Below are 16,498 nucleotides of genomic sequence, written 5' to 3'. Positions count from 1 at the left end.
AGGCACACTGCTGAGTGCTGATACCATTCAATACATACGTATATACCTATGGGCAATAGGCATGTCTTTTGGGTCATTATATTGGACCTTCCTTCCCTCCCCCCCCCCCCCGGGCCCCCGCTCAGCAACTTTGACTGCCGGGGATCGGGCCGGCCAAGAGTCCGCCCACCCTCAAACTGAAAGTCTGGATCCATCCTGCTGCCCTAGCTAATCGCTAACTAGAATCACCCAAGAATCACCGGCCACCGCACACACACGTCGCGATTTAATATGCATAGATGTCGCACCTATAGCGACACATGTAGTGCAAATGGTAGCAGACAGCAGTAGTTTCCCCTACCAAAGGGGTGGTTTTCTACCACAGATGCTCGTCGAGGTCGGAATTTCCAAATAGGCTTCTTGGACAATCCCAAGGCTATATAAACCGACAATCCTTCCCCTACTCCCCGATTAGTTCTAGTTTGCGATTAGTAAAGCAATCGCCAATCTTGCCCTACTCTATTTACCAGCAATGCTAGCGAAAAAAGTTACCTGCATTCAACACATTTGATTTTGATCTGTTATTTCCATTAATCCTTACCTCATATTACAAGAGTACTTGTAGACCTTGTCAGTCTGCTCGGCGCCTATGAATCTGTACATAATTTCTCAACCACTGTCCGTTCGCCAAAACTACCGTTCAAATGCTTTCTTTCAGCAAATCCACTTATCCTGGTAACCTATTTATTCCAAAGTGAATCAGAGGTTACATTTTCGCAACAAATGGCAGCTTCTTTTTTTTGACCCGATGCTTTTTTTACAAAAGGTCGCTGAATCAAAACATGTAAAAAAACATACAGGTTCAGAATCGTCCAGAGACGGCTAATCTTCAGTCACCGTCGCTGCAACGTATCAGTTACTTCGCCTCCGAATTCCAACCACTCTCGTCTGGCACGAAATAGCCCGCCCCACTCCCCTCTCACTTCTCAGAGACTCAGCCGGAGCTTTGACATGTAAACAACACCTTCACCACACGGCTTCATGACGTCACACACCCCGCATTTCACAACCGCGCCGGCACGTGAGCAGTTCCGACACGGTCCCGCGGAAACCTGATTGGTCCAGTTTTCAGTCACCACGTCCTCCTCATCAGTCATCGTCACTCATCTCACCTCTTGGTAAACCACACATGCACACTCCCTTCAGAGAACTGAGACATCGGCTTGCCATTCTCGTCCCGACCACTCGGCTGTCAACTCCCGACACACCATACACACACGCGGGTCAACCCATCACTACACGGGCAGCGGCAGCCGGCGAATTTCCTCAGAGCACTCCTGGAACGCGTCCGAGTAGTCGTCGTGCGGCTGGATCAGCGCCATGATGCAGCCCTTCTTCCTGCCCAGCGCGCCGCCGATGTCGTCCTTGCTGGCCACGTAGACGTACGGGATCGACTTGTCCTCGCAGACGGCCGGCAGGTGGCACATGATGTCCTCCGGAGTCACGTCGCCGGCGAACACCACGATACTGCGGAGGGAGGGGCGAGGCGGTCAGCGGACAGACGGACGCGGCGGTCAGCGGAGGGGAAGGCGGTCTTTGGGGAAAAAACCACAAAACACCAGGTGACCCTGTGTGGGAACGAGAAAACCTAGACTGAGTGTAGAAGGGGAGGTAGCCAGTGCCCATCCTTACCCTGTGTCACCCTTCCTCAACCTTGTCTGGACATCCTTCAGTCCATTTCTGATCTGGCCCTTGTGCTTGCTTCCTGCAAAAAAGGCAGTCAAAGATGTGATTTCATTACAAATGAGGCAACACATGAAGCTAAAAAACTGCCTATGACATGAGAAATAAAAGTGGTTTGTCAATAACCACTTCCCAAAAATAAGAATTGAGGAAAAAAGTTGAAGAATGTTCCACATAGACATAAGCCTTCAACACATGATCAGATCTGATCTAACTAAATGATATTTTTTTTTTAAATGATATTTTTATCCATTTGTAACTTTATTGCATTATATCAACCCTCGCCGGACCTATTGGTTTTCTACATACGCCGGCCGAGGGAGGGGGGGGGGGAGGGGGTACGACCTCCTCGCCGTTTCGCCCCTGGTGGAGCTAGTGCGTCGCGGAAAAAACGAGCGTGTGTGCCGTTACGAGACGCAGAGATTGATACCCGATTTTAATGTCCTAGGTCAACCGGTGACCTCTGAGGTCAGGTCAAGTGCCCCAAGGTACGGTTCCGTTTTTGAATAACTTCGCAAAAAACGGCCCCAGAGCCGCGATTTTGGCAGCATCGTGTTCGCCTCGCTCAGACGCGTCGAATGATATACCTACTTTTTGTTTGGGTGAGGTCAACCTAGGGTGTTGACCTCAGGTCACGGTCAGGTGTGTTGCACTGTCAATGACCCCCTGGTCACGAAATTGGTCGAAGTAGGTCATGTAGCATATCATTCGATTCGGCAGGTCTTACTGAGTCCATTCCATTGGTGGAATGGAAATTGGTGGAATGGACTGGTGGTGGCTTTCCCGACTCGCTAGCTCAATTTGATCGGAAGTTATTGACGAAAAACTATTATGACCCTAATGAAGTCCTAAATGACGTCATGCAAGGTCAACATTGCAAAAGTGACGCATGTAACCTTGCAAGGAGTGCCTCAAATCACGATTCTGTGTGCTTGAGATAGTTGGAGATCGTTCCCGGCGCCAGAATAGCAGTTTTCATTTTTCCCCATTGACTTATAATGGTGAGGTTACGAAAATGACCTGACCTCATATAACCTTTACGAAAAATCCGAGATATACAAGTTGTGAGACTCATAATGGATATTAGATCCTGCAAGTTTTATTTCCCTGTGGAAGCTCCTCTGGCAGTGAGGGCGTTGCGAAGATGCGATATCTGAAGACCGTGCAGAGGTTCACTTATGACGTCATAGGTCAGTGACCTGACCTGACCCGAAAACGTGGTTGTGTCAAAAGATCCAGCTTGAATCAAGGGTCAGATATACCAAGTTTCAGTTCTCTATTCCCAGCGTGTTCAGAGCTATCGCGAAAAAAAAAACCCTATGGGGGGCGCCCTCTCAGCCGGCGAGGGTTAACCCTCGCCGGACCTATTGGTTTTCTACATACGCGCCGGCCGAGGGGGGGGGGGGGCGGGTACGAGCCCCCCTGCCCCCTCGCCGTTTCGCCCCTGGTGGAGTTACCGCGTCGCGGAAAAAAACGAGCGTGTGCGCCGTTACGAGCCGCAGAGATTTGTACCAGATTTTAAGGTCCTAGGTCAACCGGTGACCTCTGAGGTCAGGTCGAGTGCCCCAAGGTACGGTTCAGTTTTTGGTGAATAACTTCGCAAAAAAACCGCCGCAGAGCGCTGATTTTGGCAGCATCGTGTTCGCCTCTCTCAGGCGCGTCGAATGATATACTTTTTGTTTGGGTCAGGTCAACTTAGGGTGTTGACCTCAGGTCAAGGTCAGGTCAGCGCCCCCAAGTCACGTAGTTGGTCGAAAGAGGTCATGTCGCATATCATTCGATTAGGCAGGTCTTCCTGAGTCCATTGGTGGCTTTCCCGACTCGCTAGCTCAATTTGATCGGGAGTTGACGAAAAACTAATATGACCTTGATGACGTCATAAATGACGTCACGCAAGGTCAACATTGCAAAAGTGACGCATCTAACCATCCAAGGAGTGCATATCAAATCACGATTCTGTGTGCTTGAGATGATTGGAGATTGTTCCCAGCGCCAGAATAGTAGTTTTCATTTTTCCCCATTGACTTATAATGGTGAGGTCACGAAAATGAGCTGACCTCATATGACCTTTAGGAAAAACCCGAGATATACAAGTTGTGAGACTCGTAATGGAAACTAGATCCTGCAAGTTTCATTTCCCTGTGAAAGTTCCTCTGGCAGTGAGGGCGTTGCAAAGTTGCGACATCTGAAGACCGTGCAGAGATTCACGTATGACGTCATAGGTCAGTGACCTGACCTGACCCGAAAATGCGGTTGGTGTCAAAAGATCCGGCCTGAATCAAAGGTCAGATATGCCAAGTTTCAGCTCTCTATCCCCAGTGTGTTCGGAGCTATCACGGAAAACCCTATGGGGGGGGGGGCGGTACCCGCCCACCCTCGGCCGGCGAGGGTTAATAAAGCAGCTTCTTGCACCATACCTTTCCGTACCAGTGGTCAATCGAAATTTCAGGGGCTGAATTGATTTTTCTTGGAACAATAGAGTCTGCATGTGAAGCAGTCGGAAGTATGAACCCTACCTTTCTTGATCATTTTCATCAACTTCTTTGCAAGCTTCTTTGATGCCATTGGTTTTGCAATTCTGTTGACAAACTTCAACTTCTCTTCATAGCTTAGACCAGATTCAACTTGTGAGCAGGGATGCGGAGCCGGAGCCGGAGCCGGAGCCGGAGCCGCCGGAGCCGGCATATTTTGCCCGGAGCCGGAGCCGGAGCCGGAGCCGTGAAACAATATAGCCCGGAGCCGGAGCCGGAGCCGGAGCCGTCAAAAAAGGGGGCGACTCCGGCTCCTTTTCTTAAGAGGAAACAATTATTTACCTAGTTCGGTTTGACAGTACAAGGGGTAGGTAAAACAACCTGGTATTCAAAATAGCCGTGTTATACAAATACAGAAGCAACGTGTACCAATCCCATCGCCTTTTTTCTTCCACCCGTATTTAATTGATCGCATAGGGGATGTACTGAGTAGAAGCCGGAGCCGGAGCCGCCGGAGCCGGAGCCGTCGGAGCCGGATCATTTTACTCGGAGCCGGAGCCGGAGCCGGAGCCGCCATGACATTTCACCCGGAGCCGGAGCCGGAGCCGGAGCCGATTTTTTTCTCCGGAGCCGGAGCCGGAGCCGGAGCCGTCTGAAATTTCCACGGCTCCGCATCCCTGCTTGTGAGGCATCCAGAGCCTCCCCAGCTTCAGAGGTGTTCAGGCTTTTCTTTCCCATCTTATGCTGGAAATAACAATGAAAGTTACAATTGTTTTTAACTCAAGTATACATAGGCATCATAAAGAAAAGGTGAACAGTGTCATAAAGTACTTAGATGGAAATGTATAGCAAAAAAGTGGCACATGCAGAATTTCAGACTAACTTTAGCAATTATTATCTAGGCATGTGTAGACATTGAGCAAAGTCTTAACTCTTAACAACATTAGTCAAATGTCATTAGCATTGCATCAACAACATCAAGCCAAATAAAAACATGACAGACACAACTAACCAAGCAATAGATCCAGGGGTGGAGAAATATGCCGAGTTGGGGTTGCACGGGCGCAGCAAATACACTGCCGCCCTAGGGGTGACCTTGACCACCGCCGCCTGGTGTAGCTCCAAAGCCAAGCGGGCGCGGAATTGGGAAGACTCGTGCTACCCCAACTCGGCACTATTATCCACCCCTGAATAGATCAATGTAAGGCTATCTAAACCATCAATGCCACTTCATTCAAACTTCTGAAAACCAAACCCAAGTAACTTATATCACCAAATTTTGCAGTTTGTTGTTTTGAATTTGGAAGAAATAGGGGAAGTAGTAAAGCAGGCATCACACTTGTTTTTCCAACCATGACTGTGGAGAGGCACTGTAGGTCAAGGTTGGGTTGTACATAGATTGTAGGTTTTAGGTGTTAAGTTAGGCTGTAGGCAAGGTTGGGTCAGGTTTGGTTAGGTTTGGTTTGCTTTGATAAGAAAGCATATTTGGGTATAACACCTCTCCTTGGTTGGAAAAAAACGCCTGCTAACTTGAAAAAGTGTGATGCCTGAGCTCTGTTCGCACCCCGTTTATTTATCAGCAGGCTGCGACCATGCTGCTACTTCTTGGCTCCTCATTGGTCGAATTCACGTGGTCTATTCGTTAGACCAATGAGAGGCCAAGCCGCGCCAGCAATAACTTCCTTATATGGGGAAAACTGACAGCACGCTGATATAAAAACAGCGACCGAACAGGGCCCTGCTTTAAAACTACCGAAACAGGTATGGGTGATTTCCTCCTTTTAGGCACACTTTAAAAGTCTGTGCCACTCCATCATAGAGCAAACATCTAATTTCACACTGCATATTGAACATCCAAAATCCACCTTTTCCATTGTTTCAGTTTGTTTTCTTTAAAAATTGATTGAAAAAACATGAAAAATAGCCTGAGCCAAACTGAAACTGCCGTTATTTGACGCTGTTATCAAGGCCCTACTGTTATCATTATGCAAGATAATAATCAGGTAATGCTATCAAATTTGCTGTAAAGAAAATAATCCCAAGCTCACCGTGTGGTTGAAATTACCAATGCGGAAATTAACGAAATTAGCAGCCACAACCCACAACCCCCAGCAACAAGGCCGTATCCAACACCAACCGTATCCCCAGCGCCCCCAGCAACGCGCCGCCACCGCCGCCACCACACCACGTGCGTGTCGACTCAAGGTTGTGAAAATTTAGGTACAAGTATGGAACCGGCTGTTGTTAACCTGCTCATCAGTAAATTACGTCATTAGAACAAAATGCTTGTACGGGGACCCGCAGTTGCTACTGTACACGAACCCCAAGTCTAACCGTCTGTCCTGTCCAGTAACAACCGATAACATTGATATCGACTGCTAGTCCCTGTACAAGAGCAGCTGAGGTTTCCTGTGAGTACCCTCTGACAGCTTGTCGTTGTTCCCTGTGAGGGTGCTGGGACAATTTACTCAGGGTCAGTGTACAGTAGCAACTGCGGGTCCCTGTACCTGCTTGTACCCATCTGTTTACTGTCGGTTATATCCAACATTCTTACAGATAGTTATATCAAGGCAAATTGATATATCTATTTATGTACGCTGTGGATATATCAAATCATATTCGGGAGATCGTACATGGGAAAGGATTCGGGCTTGCTATGTGAAGCTCGGAAATGCTTTTGCCTTTTGCCTTTTTCCGTTTTCAGTAGCTCGGGACGGGAGACGGGAACTCGAGCAGTGGCGGCGGAACACCTTCAATTAGGGGGGGGGGGGGGGGGCACTGCCGAGTTTTGGTCCCATTCTTTTCCATGCAACGCCCATAGGGCTAATGTTAAAATGGCAAAACCAAATGGGGGGGGGGGGGGGTACGGTGAACGCGGTAAATGGAGACATAGGTAACATTTGTTTTGTGGGTGTCGCATTTTATTGACAACAATGCAACATCTGTCGCAACATTTCATAATAGCGCGTGGCCAAATAAACATACGGTTTTTGTTTCCATCAGATCTTTCGCATTTCACGCGGCAGAATGAGGAAGTCACTTCACTACGCATCCCGTGTCACTCAATAGTCAATAGTTACATTTGAAATTCATGCATCCAATTCCATACACACTGTGATTTGGAATAAATGATATCAAGTGAAACTGTCGCGAAAAAGTACTTACAGATGAACGTCATACATACATGTACATAACATATCGCAGGAACCACAAAAGGTTCCGATTCATAAAAAAATAAATACAAAAATAAATAAAAATGAAAGGTCTGCCTAGGCTGTTGCGGACAGCCGACAGCAAATGTGATCGGCGATGCAAATCGAAATGTTTGTGAATATATAAAATACCTTGAAATAACTAGTTGCAATACGAAGCACAAATAAATACCATATACTCGCTCAACGTTAGGCATAACTTAGCCTTATACTTGCACGCTTAAAACAGAGTGCAATTTTGAACGATTCACATCTCCTCTCCAGTCTTACATCGTAATTCATCAGTCATGGCGGAACAGTCGGGGCCTCCGTCATACTCTCACTCCTTGCTTCTAACTAGCGGTTCAAAATATCACCGCTATACATTCAACACATCGTCAAAAATAAGAGGTGCCAGATAATAAGCCAGCCATAGAAAATCAGCATAGACGGGCACAGCTACTGCCCTTCCTTCTTCTACACTCAACACAGAGTCTTGGACAGTTCCTGAATGTCTCAGCCACTGGCCCACTGTTCCATCACTGATCGGTCACTGCACCAATGACGTCACTGAACGGTCTCTCTCGGGTTTATGACGTCACACCATCGCCAGCAGCGGCAGCACCAGGAGCAGAAGGACCGGCCGGCTGACTCGGCTGGCGGCTCCATCAGACGCCACGCCGATCGGAAATCCTTTGACCTCGGCGGCCTGCGGCTGGCCTGGTGCCGCGTCTCCCTTCTCCAGAGGTTGGACGCGACTGAAAACGAGGGGCAGAACGCGTTGATTGAAGGACCCGTCAGTCACACTACAGAAAATAAGAGCATTGAACGCGACTATTTTGAAATGTTACATAAGCGACTTCATACGCATAATCCAAGCGTAAATCGTAACAGCAAAGCCGTACCAAAATCCTCTTACGAACAAGTCACAAGGCCGAATGTCAAAACGATTCAGGTGAACATAAAACAACCGTTTCACCGTTAGTTACGTTACATAATAAACGGTATAAAGCGGTATAGCATAACGTTTTTGCGCAGCAGTAGCATTAGCTCATTACTAAAAAAAAAATCCTGGATAGCTTATAAACACATACAACACCGTATCGCTCGACAAACAAACTGATTTACGACATCATTGACATGCCGTTGGCCGCCACTCACCCGATCATATAGTGGTCGTACATGCCGTAGAAGCCGCGCTTGACGCCGGCCCTCCAGGGCGCCTGGCCGCGCTTGTCCGTCCCGTGCATCTGCATGGCACCGTGGTCCCGTCGGCCGTACATGTACTGACGGCTGTAGGCGTAGTCGTCTGTCGGAAAATGAAACCACAATTAATGCACAGTTATACGGATCGGGAGCATGCTATGGTAAATTTCAGAGCAAACGATCGGGATTAGGAACGTGTGGGTATGTAATTCAAAAGTCGCTTACATCACAATGTCGTAGCATTTTAATATCAGTTCGCCGTTTCCGTCTCTGCCGTCTACATTTCCGCTCCCGTCGACCTCCTCCTCCCCTCCCCCCCCCCCCCCCCCCCCCCCCCCCTCCCATCTGCCCGCATCCTCCGTCACGTTTCCGACTTATGTATATCCTCCCGTCTTATATCCTCTCGCGACTCGCACTTGATTTTTTCTCTCTCCCTCACTCTCTCTCTCTCTCTCTCTCTCTCTCTCTCTCTCTCTCTCTCTCTCTCTCTCTCTCTCTCTCTCTCTCTCCCTTCCCCCTCTCTCCTCCCCACCTGCCAGCCACTGCCCGGCAGACCGTCACAGGTCGGTGACCACAGCGACGTCGCAGATGTTTGAGTAGAAACTGCACCTCTCTCCTACGTGCGCGTGCATGCGCCGGTGTCACTAGCCACCCCAACTGAGTTGTCACGGAAAAACGCCGTTACAGGCAGAAGAGGTCACAGGCATGGAATACGACACGAGATTATTTTATCTTTCATGAAAACAATGCGGATGATATGTAAATAATAGGTGTGCAAAATAGGCCTTTGGAGCCTTTTAAAATGAATTCACAGAGACGGACTTTAGTCATAACATAGCCTTGGTTATAACTTTATCTATTGAATGTAACGATAGGACAATCTTTCACACGTGACACGGTCAACATCAATTCGCTCTTCCTGTAGCAGCATATCTCTTTGAATAAGCATCGATAACTGACAAAAACAGCGCTTGATTTAAATGGATAATGAAGATTGATTTGCAATAGACAATGCGTCTTTTGCAAAAAAAAGATCGCTGGTGACAAATCTCGACCTAGCTAGGATGGCACACGGAGAACTTCAGCTCAGAGCTTCAGTTTAGTTCAGCTAGTATCTGAAACGCGACTCAGCGGCCGCAGGGTCTGTGCTCCGGCGCTCCGCGCTGCGCATTGCACCGCTGGCGTGGGAGCGAATATTTCGCCACCGTCGCATTGAGGGTCAAACCGATCGCAGAAACCTCGGGAGTGTTCTGCTCGAGCACATTCGGCCTCCGCCTCGGGGAAAGCCTGGGACAGGCCGCGACCCGACTGCAGGCGGCAATAGCCCGGCCTTCTGAGCGGATGCTAGCGCCCCCGTCCCTTCAAAGGAACCGTCCGCTCATTCTTGACACAGGTCTCGCCTTCCGGGTTATGTAAAGTGTTCGCGACGACCTTTCACACATTGTGACGCATGATGCAACTAAAGTGAACTATGTGCGGGGCTGATCCACATTGCATGAATGCAGACTGCGCTGGAGATGCCGAGCCGAGCTCCACAAACGGTCCCGCAGGCAGTAATTCAACACAGCCTCGGGCTACAGATTACTCTGCTCTCGCCTCTCAGAGCTCTATCCGGGCTATCAGGCTCTCCGCCCGGAGCCGCAGACTCGGCCGTGACTGTCTTCCCGGAGTGCCATGATTGTCGCTACACACCATAACTCGGAGCCGCCGGCCGGGCTGCCCCATAACTCGGCGCCGCTCCACCGAGCCCGGAGAGCTGCAGCCGTGAGCTAATTCTCGGGCCGTGTGCCGACGTGGGCAATAAAGCAGCACCACTGCCGGCACGGGCACGTCCTCTGCGAGGGTCGCCGAGAGGGCCTTGGATGAGCCGGCCGTTCCCCCTCCCCACCAGTCGGGAAGCGTTCTCCGCTCCCACTCATGAGCAGTTCGGTGTATGTTCCGCGCAGAGCTGGTATGACCTCTGGTGGCCCCGGTGACCCCGTTGACCTCAGATGACCTCGTTACTCACCTCTGACGATTTTGTGGCCCTGAGGCAGCGCAGCCAGACGGCAGGTCAGGCAGGCGACAAGAGTTAGCAGCACCGCCGCTTGCGACGCGACCTGAAAAAAACGAGCCAGGAACCGTTAGATAATGTATCGATTTTCTGGAGAGCCGTGGTATTGGGGTTCGGCAGAAGGAAGTTAGCATCAGAGTCCAGTAGAGGTGTCAATTTCAGAAATTTCTTGTCCGATGTCCGTCCAATGTCCAAAATCCTAGCTCAGTTTTGTCCGAAAAATGTCCAAGGCATGGATTTTTCCGAAAACTGTCCGAAAGCTGGATATGGAAAGAGAGGATGGGGGAACTGATCTATATTAGGTATATATTATTATGTACCACATGATAACTAGATAACAGATATCCGCCATCGGGTTTTGGGGCAAAATATTGCCAACTAAAAATGTTGAAGCAATATCATATGCGAGTAGGGAATGGGCATTTGGGCAAAAGGCCTAATCTGACATACAACACAAACACAGCATATTGAGACAAGCCTATTCTGCTTCAAAATGTGCTACAGCCTACAACTGAAGCTGAGTAAGCAGGAATAATGCAAAACATTGCCTTATCCCTCAAACTTGCATTCTCAAATATTGACTTTTTGCCGCATCCCTTTGACACTAAGCCACTTGATGATGAATTAATGCAGCAATAATGCAAGAAGCTAGTCACTTACAACAATGCATTCTTCATCTTATATCAATATCACACTGGCTGACATGTAAAGTAGAACACTTCTTGCAAAAGCAAAGTAGTTCAAGTTCATTTAAGAAGAAACTGCTCTTCACTGAGCCACATATCTCTGAATATCGAAACAAAATAAGCGATCACAAAAATAAAAATACTTGCTATGATTTAACTCAAATTCACTGAAATTCACAAGCAAAAGAAGTTGTAATCCTTGGTAGCACGGTATATAGAGAACTCTTGGTAGAATGAAAACACCTTTCATGCTACCATTCTCGGTAGAATGGAACATGGTATCCGGCTTTGAGTCGATGATGTAAAAGTAAATCAATAATATGACGTCATTATCAGATACTTTGTCCTATTGAAGTGCATTAACCATAAGTTGTTTAATTCTAGTTCAATATGCATTGCAAAATATTATAGTTTTTGAAAATTATTTAATTGTTAAGCAGACTGGCTGTATTTATTATCTTAAACGTCATTTCTTGTCTCCTCTGATTGTCATGCGGGGGCCAGGTGGGGGGCCATCTTTCCTTGGGTGACATTTATGACGCTCTCGCCGCATTTCATCATCTTTTGGTAACAGTTTATTTGGATAGGCTATCGGCATACTTTGTAGCATTGTATTCGATATTTCGGCACGGATATTTTTTGGGGGAAGGGGTGGAAGGGGATGATTTATGATAGGAAGTTCTAGGTAAGCCTCTTGTGCTTCTTGGCACACCTTGATATTTGCAATTTTTTCAGCCTCTTTTCTGTTAACTTTAAAGTAAGGCAAATCTATTTTTGGGTTTCCTCCTTTACTGCTTTGGTGTCTAGTGCTTCCCACAGGTCAATGATTGTGCATCATATTCATACCTATTACCTGTGTTATCTAATGATGGACTTGCTGACAACAATGTCACCTGTTGGCTATTGCCATTCATAAACACATTTTCAAATTTAGAGTTAAAAGTTGGCACGGTATAGGTAGGTATATATTTGACTCAGAGCTACCTGCTACATGCAATTATGTTTATGTTCAACCTGCACTATAATTATGAATGATGTGTGAAGTGTGAACTGTGAACCACCTATCCCCTGCCAATTTTGATGACATGTTTTGCAATTTGCTTGATAATGGAAATAAGTTTGAACTTAAAGTTATTTAAGAAATTTGTAATTTTCAACTAGTTTTCCGAATATGTCCGATGTGTTTGTCACTTGTCCGTCCGATTTCCGAATCGGAATTCGGAAATTTTCGGAATTCCAAAATTTTCGGTTCCGATTGACACCTCTAGAGTCCAGGTGCGACTGAACCAGCATTATGCTACATGCACGTCAAGGTCTAACACAAGGCCGAGCGGCTATAATTTACTTGAGAATTAAATCCAGCAGTTCTCGTAAAATCACACGCTCACGTCATTCACGTAGCCAGCGCCGCGGCCACACCACTCAGAGTCAGGCTAACGCATGTTTCAGGTCACGGTCGTGCAATCTCGGCGTAAAAAAGCATAATAATACGACGCGCCAGCACTCGGGGCATTGTGGAGTGAAACCGCATCCCACCGGGGCCTTACGCGCGACCTGTGACATGGCAGTACAGCGGAAACCAGGCCGTGCGAAAATCCCCCTAATGTGAGAGACAGCTCCGGAAGCTCTTAATCCACGCCCAAGCCTATTAACCTCGGCATCGCTCACGACCTGAAATGTGGGCCGACAGTGCGCCGCTACGATGCTCTCTGACGATGGATGCCGCCGGCCTGACTGCTCATTCAGCGGGGCTTCTGGTTCCTCGGCCTCCTGCCCGGTTACGACCCGGCAGTAGGCTCCCGATGCGCGATTGAAGCGCTATTAGAGAGCGATTCCCATGGCCGGTGCCACGATTGATTCGTGGGTTCTCACGACAGAAGGTCAGGGACTGGGGGATGGTCTGCTATTGCAACAGGAAGTGTTCTACGTCCGCGCAACAGGGAAAGACAACACTTAGCTGATTCTTAGCATGCCATAAACGAATTGATGAAGCATTCGATATGCGTCAACTGAATGTTTGGTGGTGGTATGCGAGATATGAACGGGACGCACAAGAAACTTCGAAGGTTGCATGTATTCTGCGCGTTCGGAGCCTGTCGAATTGCCCAAACTACCCGTCTGACAGCCCGCCAATCACACGGAAAAGCTGGACTCAATCAGGAATGCCAGACATGCAGATCTAATCGTGATACATGAGCAGGCAGTTTATCGGAAAGGTAATCTGATCGGACTGTCGATGCGTAATGCAGCTCCTCAGCACATTCCCCTGTTGTGACGTTGCACGTCATTAACGGACGTTTTTCCGCCTCCGCTGATCACGGGTGAGCGGTCACGGTAAGTGCTCGGTCGTGGCGCAGTCGGCGGGTGTGCCGGACATTAGCATTCGCCGCGCACCGGCGCGCCACTGACCTTCCCGCTGAGCCTGCAAGGGAAGTGACGACGTGTGTCTGTGCCTGTATTGGGGCCCGGCTCGGACCAACAGGTTCCCATAATACCTCAGAGACAGCACGGCTGCGGTTGTAATCCGGCCCGAGCCAAACACGAGAAACAAGCTGGACGTAGTGGCGACTGCCGAGAGTATTTTACGCTTCTAATCCGACCGAAAAGCTACCCGGCACAGCGTAGTGAGCAATTAATAAAAGTTCATGACTCTTTCCACATTCCGATTTTCGTTGCAAAGTTGTATGTAAAGGAACTTGTGCAGATAGAGACTAGCAGTGGATGACATGCTGCACAGCTGCAGTTGTTGGGAATAATCGTTTATACCGACAGCCTTCAGTTATCGAGCACAATGTCCGTAAAACTTCACCTTCACCATGTTCGCACTGTTGCACACACAGCAGGGTAAACTGTTTAACAATGCACAGTTAACTGTATCCAAACTGAAAAAAATGAATGACCTGAAGGGGACACAAAACCTGCAATCGGACAAGTGGAGCACTGCATGAACGTCAACTCGAATATTATTGTTCAGCACCTTCAAAATTTTGCCACAAACCACACATTCCACTCGATCTAGAAAACGAAAAGTCTTCGAGAAAGGACGGGATTAGGGTGCCCGCTTATGCCAATTAACGTCTCAGCTCTCTGGCTTACGATTATCACGCATCAAGTTTGCATTAAAGCAACACAATTTCAGCGTCATCGTTCTCATCATCCTTAGCAGATCTTCAGCTTAGAAACGGGGTGCGCACACCGATGCAAACTGTGCACGTAGGCAGATGGTATCATACTCCAACTGACCAAGTGAATCAGCTATACATCGAACCAGTTGCAGCGGAACTGCAACCGGTGAAGTCGTCATTAGGATATCGACATTCGCACACGCGCGTGAAATTGTGAATGGGAAAATCATTTCGATAATTGGGAACGTATCATCTGAATTGTGGATCGTCAAGATTCATATCCAGAAACTTGAGTAGAACGGTCTAATCCCAAGTCATTGCAAAATCACTGCAAATGATATTATTGCAACACTTGTGATCAGGCACGTATCACGTGCCTTGATTCGTTCTCGCGAATCGTGAGTGTACAAATCAACACCAATATTAAGTACTGGACACTGGTTGAACTTCAAGTGTGGTACGTAAGCCATTGGAGCTGAAACTTTATGAAACTGGTACACATGTACCGAAATGAACGCTCCATCAACAACCCGGTACCGATGGAGGGGCTGTTCAGAAAAAGACTGGTCTGGTGTTCTGGCGTTCACACCAGTAGCTCGCTATCAACTAGGTCGCAGAGATGTAAACACGCGGCGTGCCACCGTCACGGCCCAGTAAACACACCAAAGCACACCCAACCCCAAACGACAACGAACACAGCACGAGTTCACGCATTAATCACATTCCTAGCACGTTACCACAAATACACACATCCCCTAGTCCATCCTCCCACCCTGACCCAGGCCCGACCCTGGCTCGGCGAACGGTGACAGGTCACACACAGAAGCATGGTGAAAACGGCCGACAGCAGCGGCGAACCACGACTAACGCGTGTCGCGAGCTCTCGCCCGCCACTCACCATTGTCGAGCAGTGACCCGTCGCGCGCCGGCGCGTTCCCTTTCGTTCCGTGTCGATGTGTGTCGCGGTGCCTCAGCCACGAGCGAGGAGCACTGTATGTCCGACGTCCGGGCCGCCGTCGCCGCCACTGTCTGCAGTCCGGCGGCCGGCGGGTGGCGGGTGGCGGCGCCGAGACTCCGCCCCCGGGCCGACCGGCACGGGCGGCGGCGCGTGCCGGGCCCGGCGCTGCAGCCTCCGGAGACAGCGCCCATGGACGGGGTGTTACCTCGCGGCGGAGCAGGCCAGCCAGGGGATGCAGGACCGAGACCGTCACCTGGGATTCACAGGAAGTCATTAGGACATTGCATACCGACCAAACGTGTGATATCCAGAGAGACGAAAGAGGATGCAGCAGATACTCCGAACCGGGGTGCCACCGAGTTAATGGTGACGATTGCAAGACATCATTTAACCAGAAGGGCGAACTCAGCTACGATGGTAAGCAGCGACTGTAAACAGTAGGCTGCAAAATTATTCACCGATGACTCGCAGTTTAGGGGCCCGCTGTCTGCAACCGACTAGCAGTGCTCATTATAAACAAACAGAGACGGGACGTTCCAGGAATCGGGCAAACAATGGGCGCCTCTTCGGCCCACCCGCTGTGAAGCCTTCGGCCTCCTCCCGCAGGATGTGTCCTTTTCAGACACGCACGAAAGGCTTCCATACAGCACACAATGTTTAGAAACAATGGAGAGAGCCACGTTAATTGACTGCCTTCTGTTTCCGGCGTCTTGTTTAATGGCTGCTTTGAAGTACCGCCCAGCGCGAGTGTGGGCGAACTGTAAATTGTTGCATTGTTTTGAGCAGATGACTGCCTGTCGCGCGGGTAACCAATGTTACCGCGGCTGCGGGTGAGTCACTCTCACCTGTATCGCCTCTAGTATCACCTGCACTACATAACTAGCTAAGCTACCACTATCTGCCTGGCCTAATCACACATCACCGAAAAATGTGAATCAAATAGCTTTCCGATAATACCGATGCGGTGGGCACGCACCTAGCATTCCGGTATGCGAGAGCAAAGGCGCGTAAGCTGAGCCATTCAATGATTTTGCAACTGTCACAAAAGTGTACGAATTAATGACGGAAAAATGATCGAGCACCGTG

General features: G+C 48.9%; 2 protein-coding genes across 3 annotated transcripts; both read right to left on the bottom strand.

Moving 5' to 3' along the window:
- Nucleotides 1-706: 706 nt before the first annotated feature.
- On the bottom strand, nt 707-4,937 carry LOC122388707 (H/ACA ribonucleoprotein complex subunit 2-like protein). 2 transcript variants are annotated; one of them, XM_043380056.1, is made up of 4 exons: nt 4,882-4,937; nt 4,239-4,354; nt 1,672-1,744; nt 707-1,506 (listed from the first exon to the last, which is right to left on the bottom strand). In XM_043380056.1, the coding sequence occupies exons 1-4, from the start codon at nt 4,929-4,931 to the stop codon at nt 1,275-1,277; spliced, it is 471 nt and encodes a 156-aa protein (XP_043235991.1). In that variant the 5' UTR covers nt 4,932-4,937; the 3' UTR covers nt 707-1,274. The 2 variants fall into 2 exon arrangements, with proteins under 2 accessions (XP_043235991.1, XP_043236001.1); XM_043380066.1 differs by lacking the exon at nt 4,882-4,937 and having other exon boundaries at nt 4,239-4,360.
- Nucleotides 4,938-7,092: 2,155 nt separating this feature from the next.
- LOC122388705 lies at nt 7,093-15,994 on the bottom strand. The gene is made up of 4 exons (XM_043380041.1): nt 15,353-15,994; nt 10,599-10,689; nt 8,546-8,693; nt 7,093-8,142 (listed from the first exon to the last, which is right to left on the bottom strand). The coding sequence occupies exons 1-4, from the start codon at nt 15,353-15,355 to the stop codon at nt 7,983-7,985; spliced, it is 402 nt and encodes a 133-aa protein (XP_043235976.1). The 5' UTR covers nt 15,356-15,994; the 3' UTR covers nt 7,093-7,982.
- Between the last annotated feature and the right edge of the window lie 504 nt (nt 15,995-16,498).

Source organism: Amphibalanus amphitrite, unplaced genomic scaffold (genome assembly GCF_019059575.1).
Source record: "Amphibalanus amphitrite isolate SeventyFive unplaced genomic scaffold, NRLGWU_Aamphi_draft 000018F_arrow, whole genome shotgun sequence".
In the NCBI taxonomy this organism is placed as follows: Eukaryota; Metazoa; Arthropoda; class Thecostraca; order Balanomorpha; family Balanidae; genus Amphibalanus; species Amphibalanus amphitrite.
Note: the sequence above shows the minus strand (reverse complement) of the source record. Positions and strands in the feature narration are given on the sequence as shown.

Excerpts from the sequence above, each read along its gene's own strand:
- LOC122388705 (XM_043380041.1), bottom strand. Across the intron at positions 8,694-10,598 it reads GGGCCACAAAATCGTCAGAG|ACGACTACGCCTACAGCCGT; the intron begins GTGAGTAACGAG and ends ATTTTCCGACAG. Across the intron at positions 8,143-8,545 it reads TACGACCACTATATGATCGG|TCGCGTCCAACCTCTGGAGA; the intron begins GTGAGTGGCGGC and ends CCTCGTTTTCAG.
- LOC122388707 (XM_043380056.1), bottom strand. The coding sequence starts at position 4,931 with ATGGGAAAGAAAAGCCTGAACACCTCTGAAGCTGGGGAGGCTCTGGAT. Across the intron at positions 4,355-4,881 it reads GCTGGGGAGGCTCTGGATGC|CTCACAAGTTGAATCTGGTC; the intron begins CTCACAAGCAGG and ends TCCGCATCCCTG. Across the intron at positions 1,745-4,238 it reads GATGAAAATGATCAAGAAAG|GAAGCAAGCACAAGGGCCAG; the intron begins GTAGGGTTCATA and ends CCTTTTTTGCAG.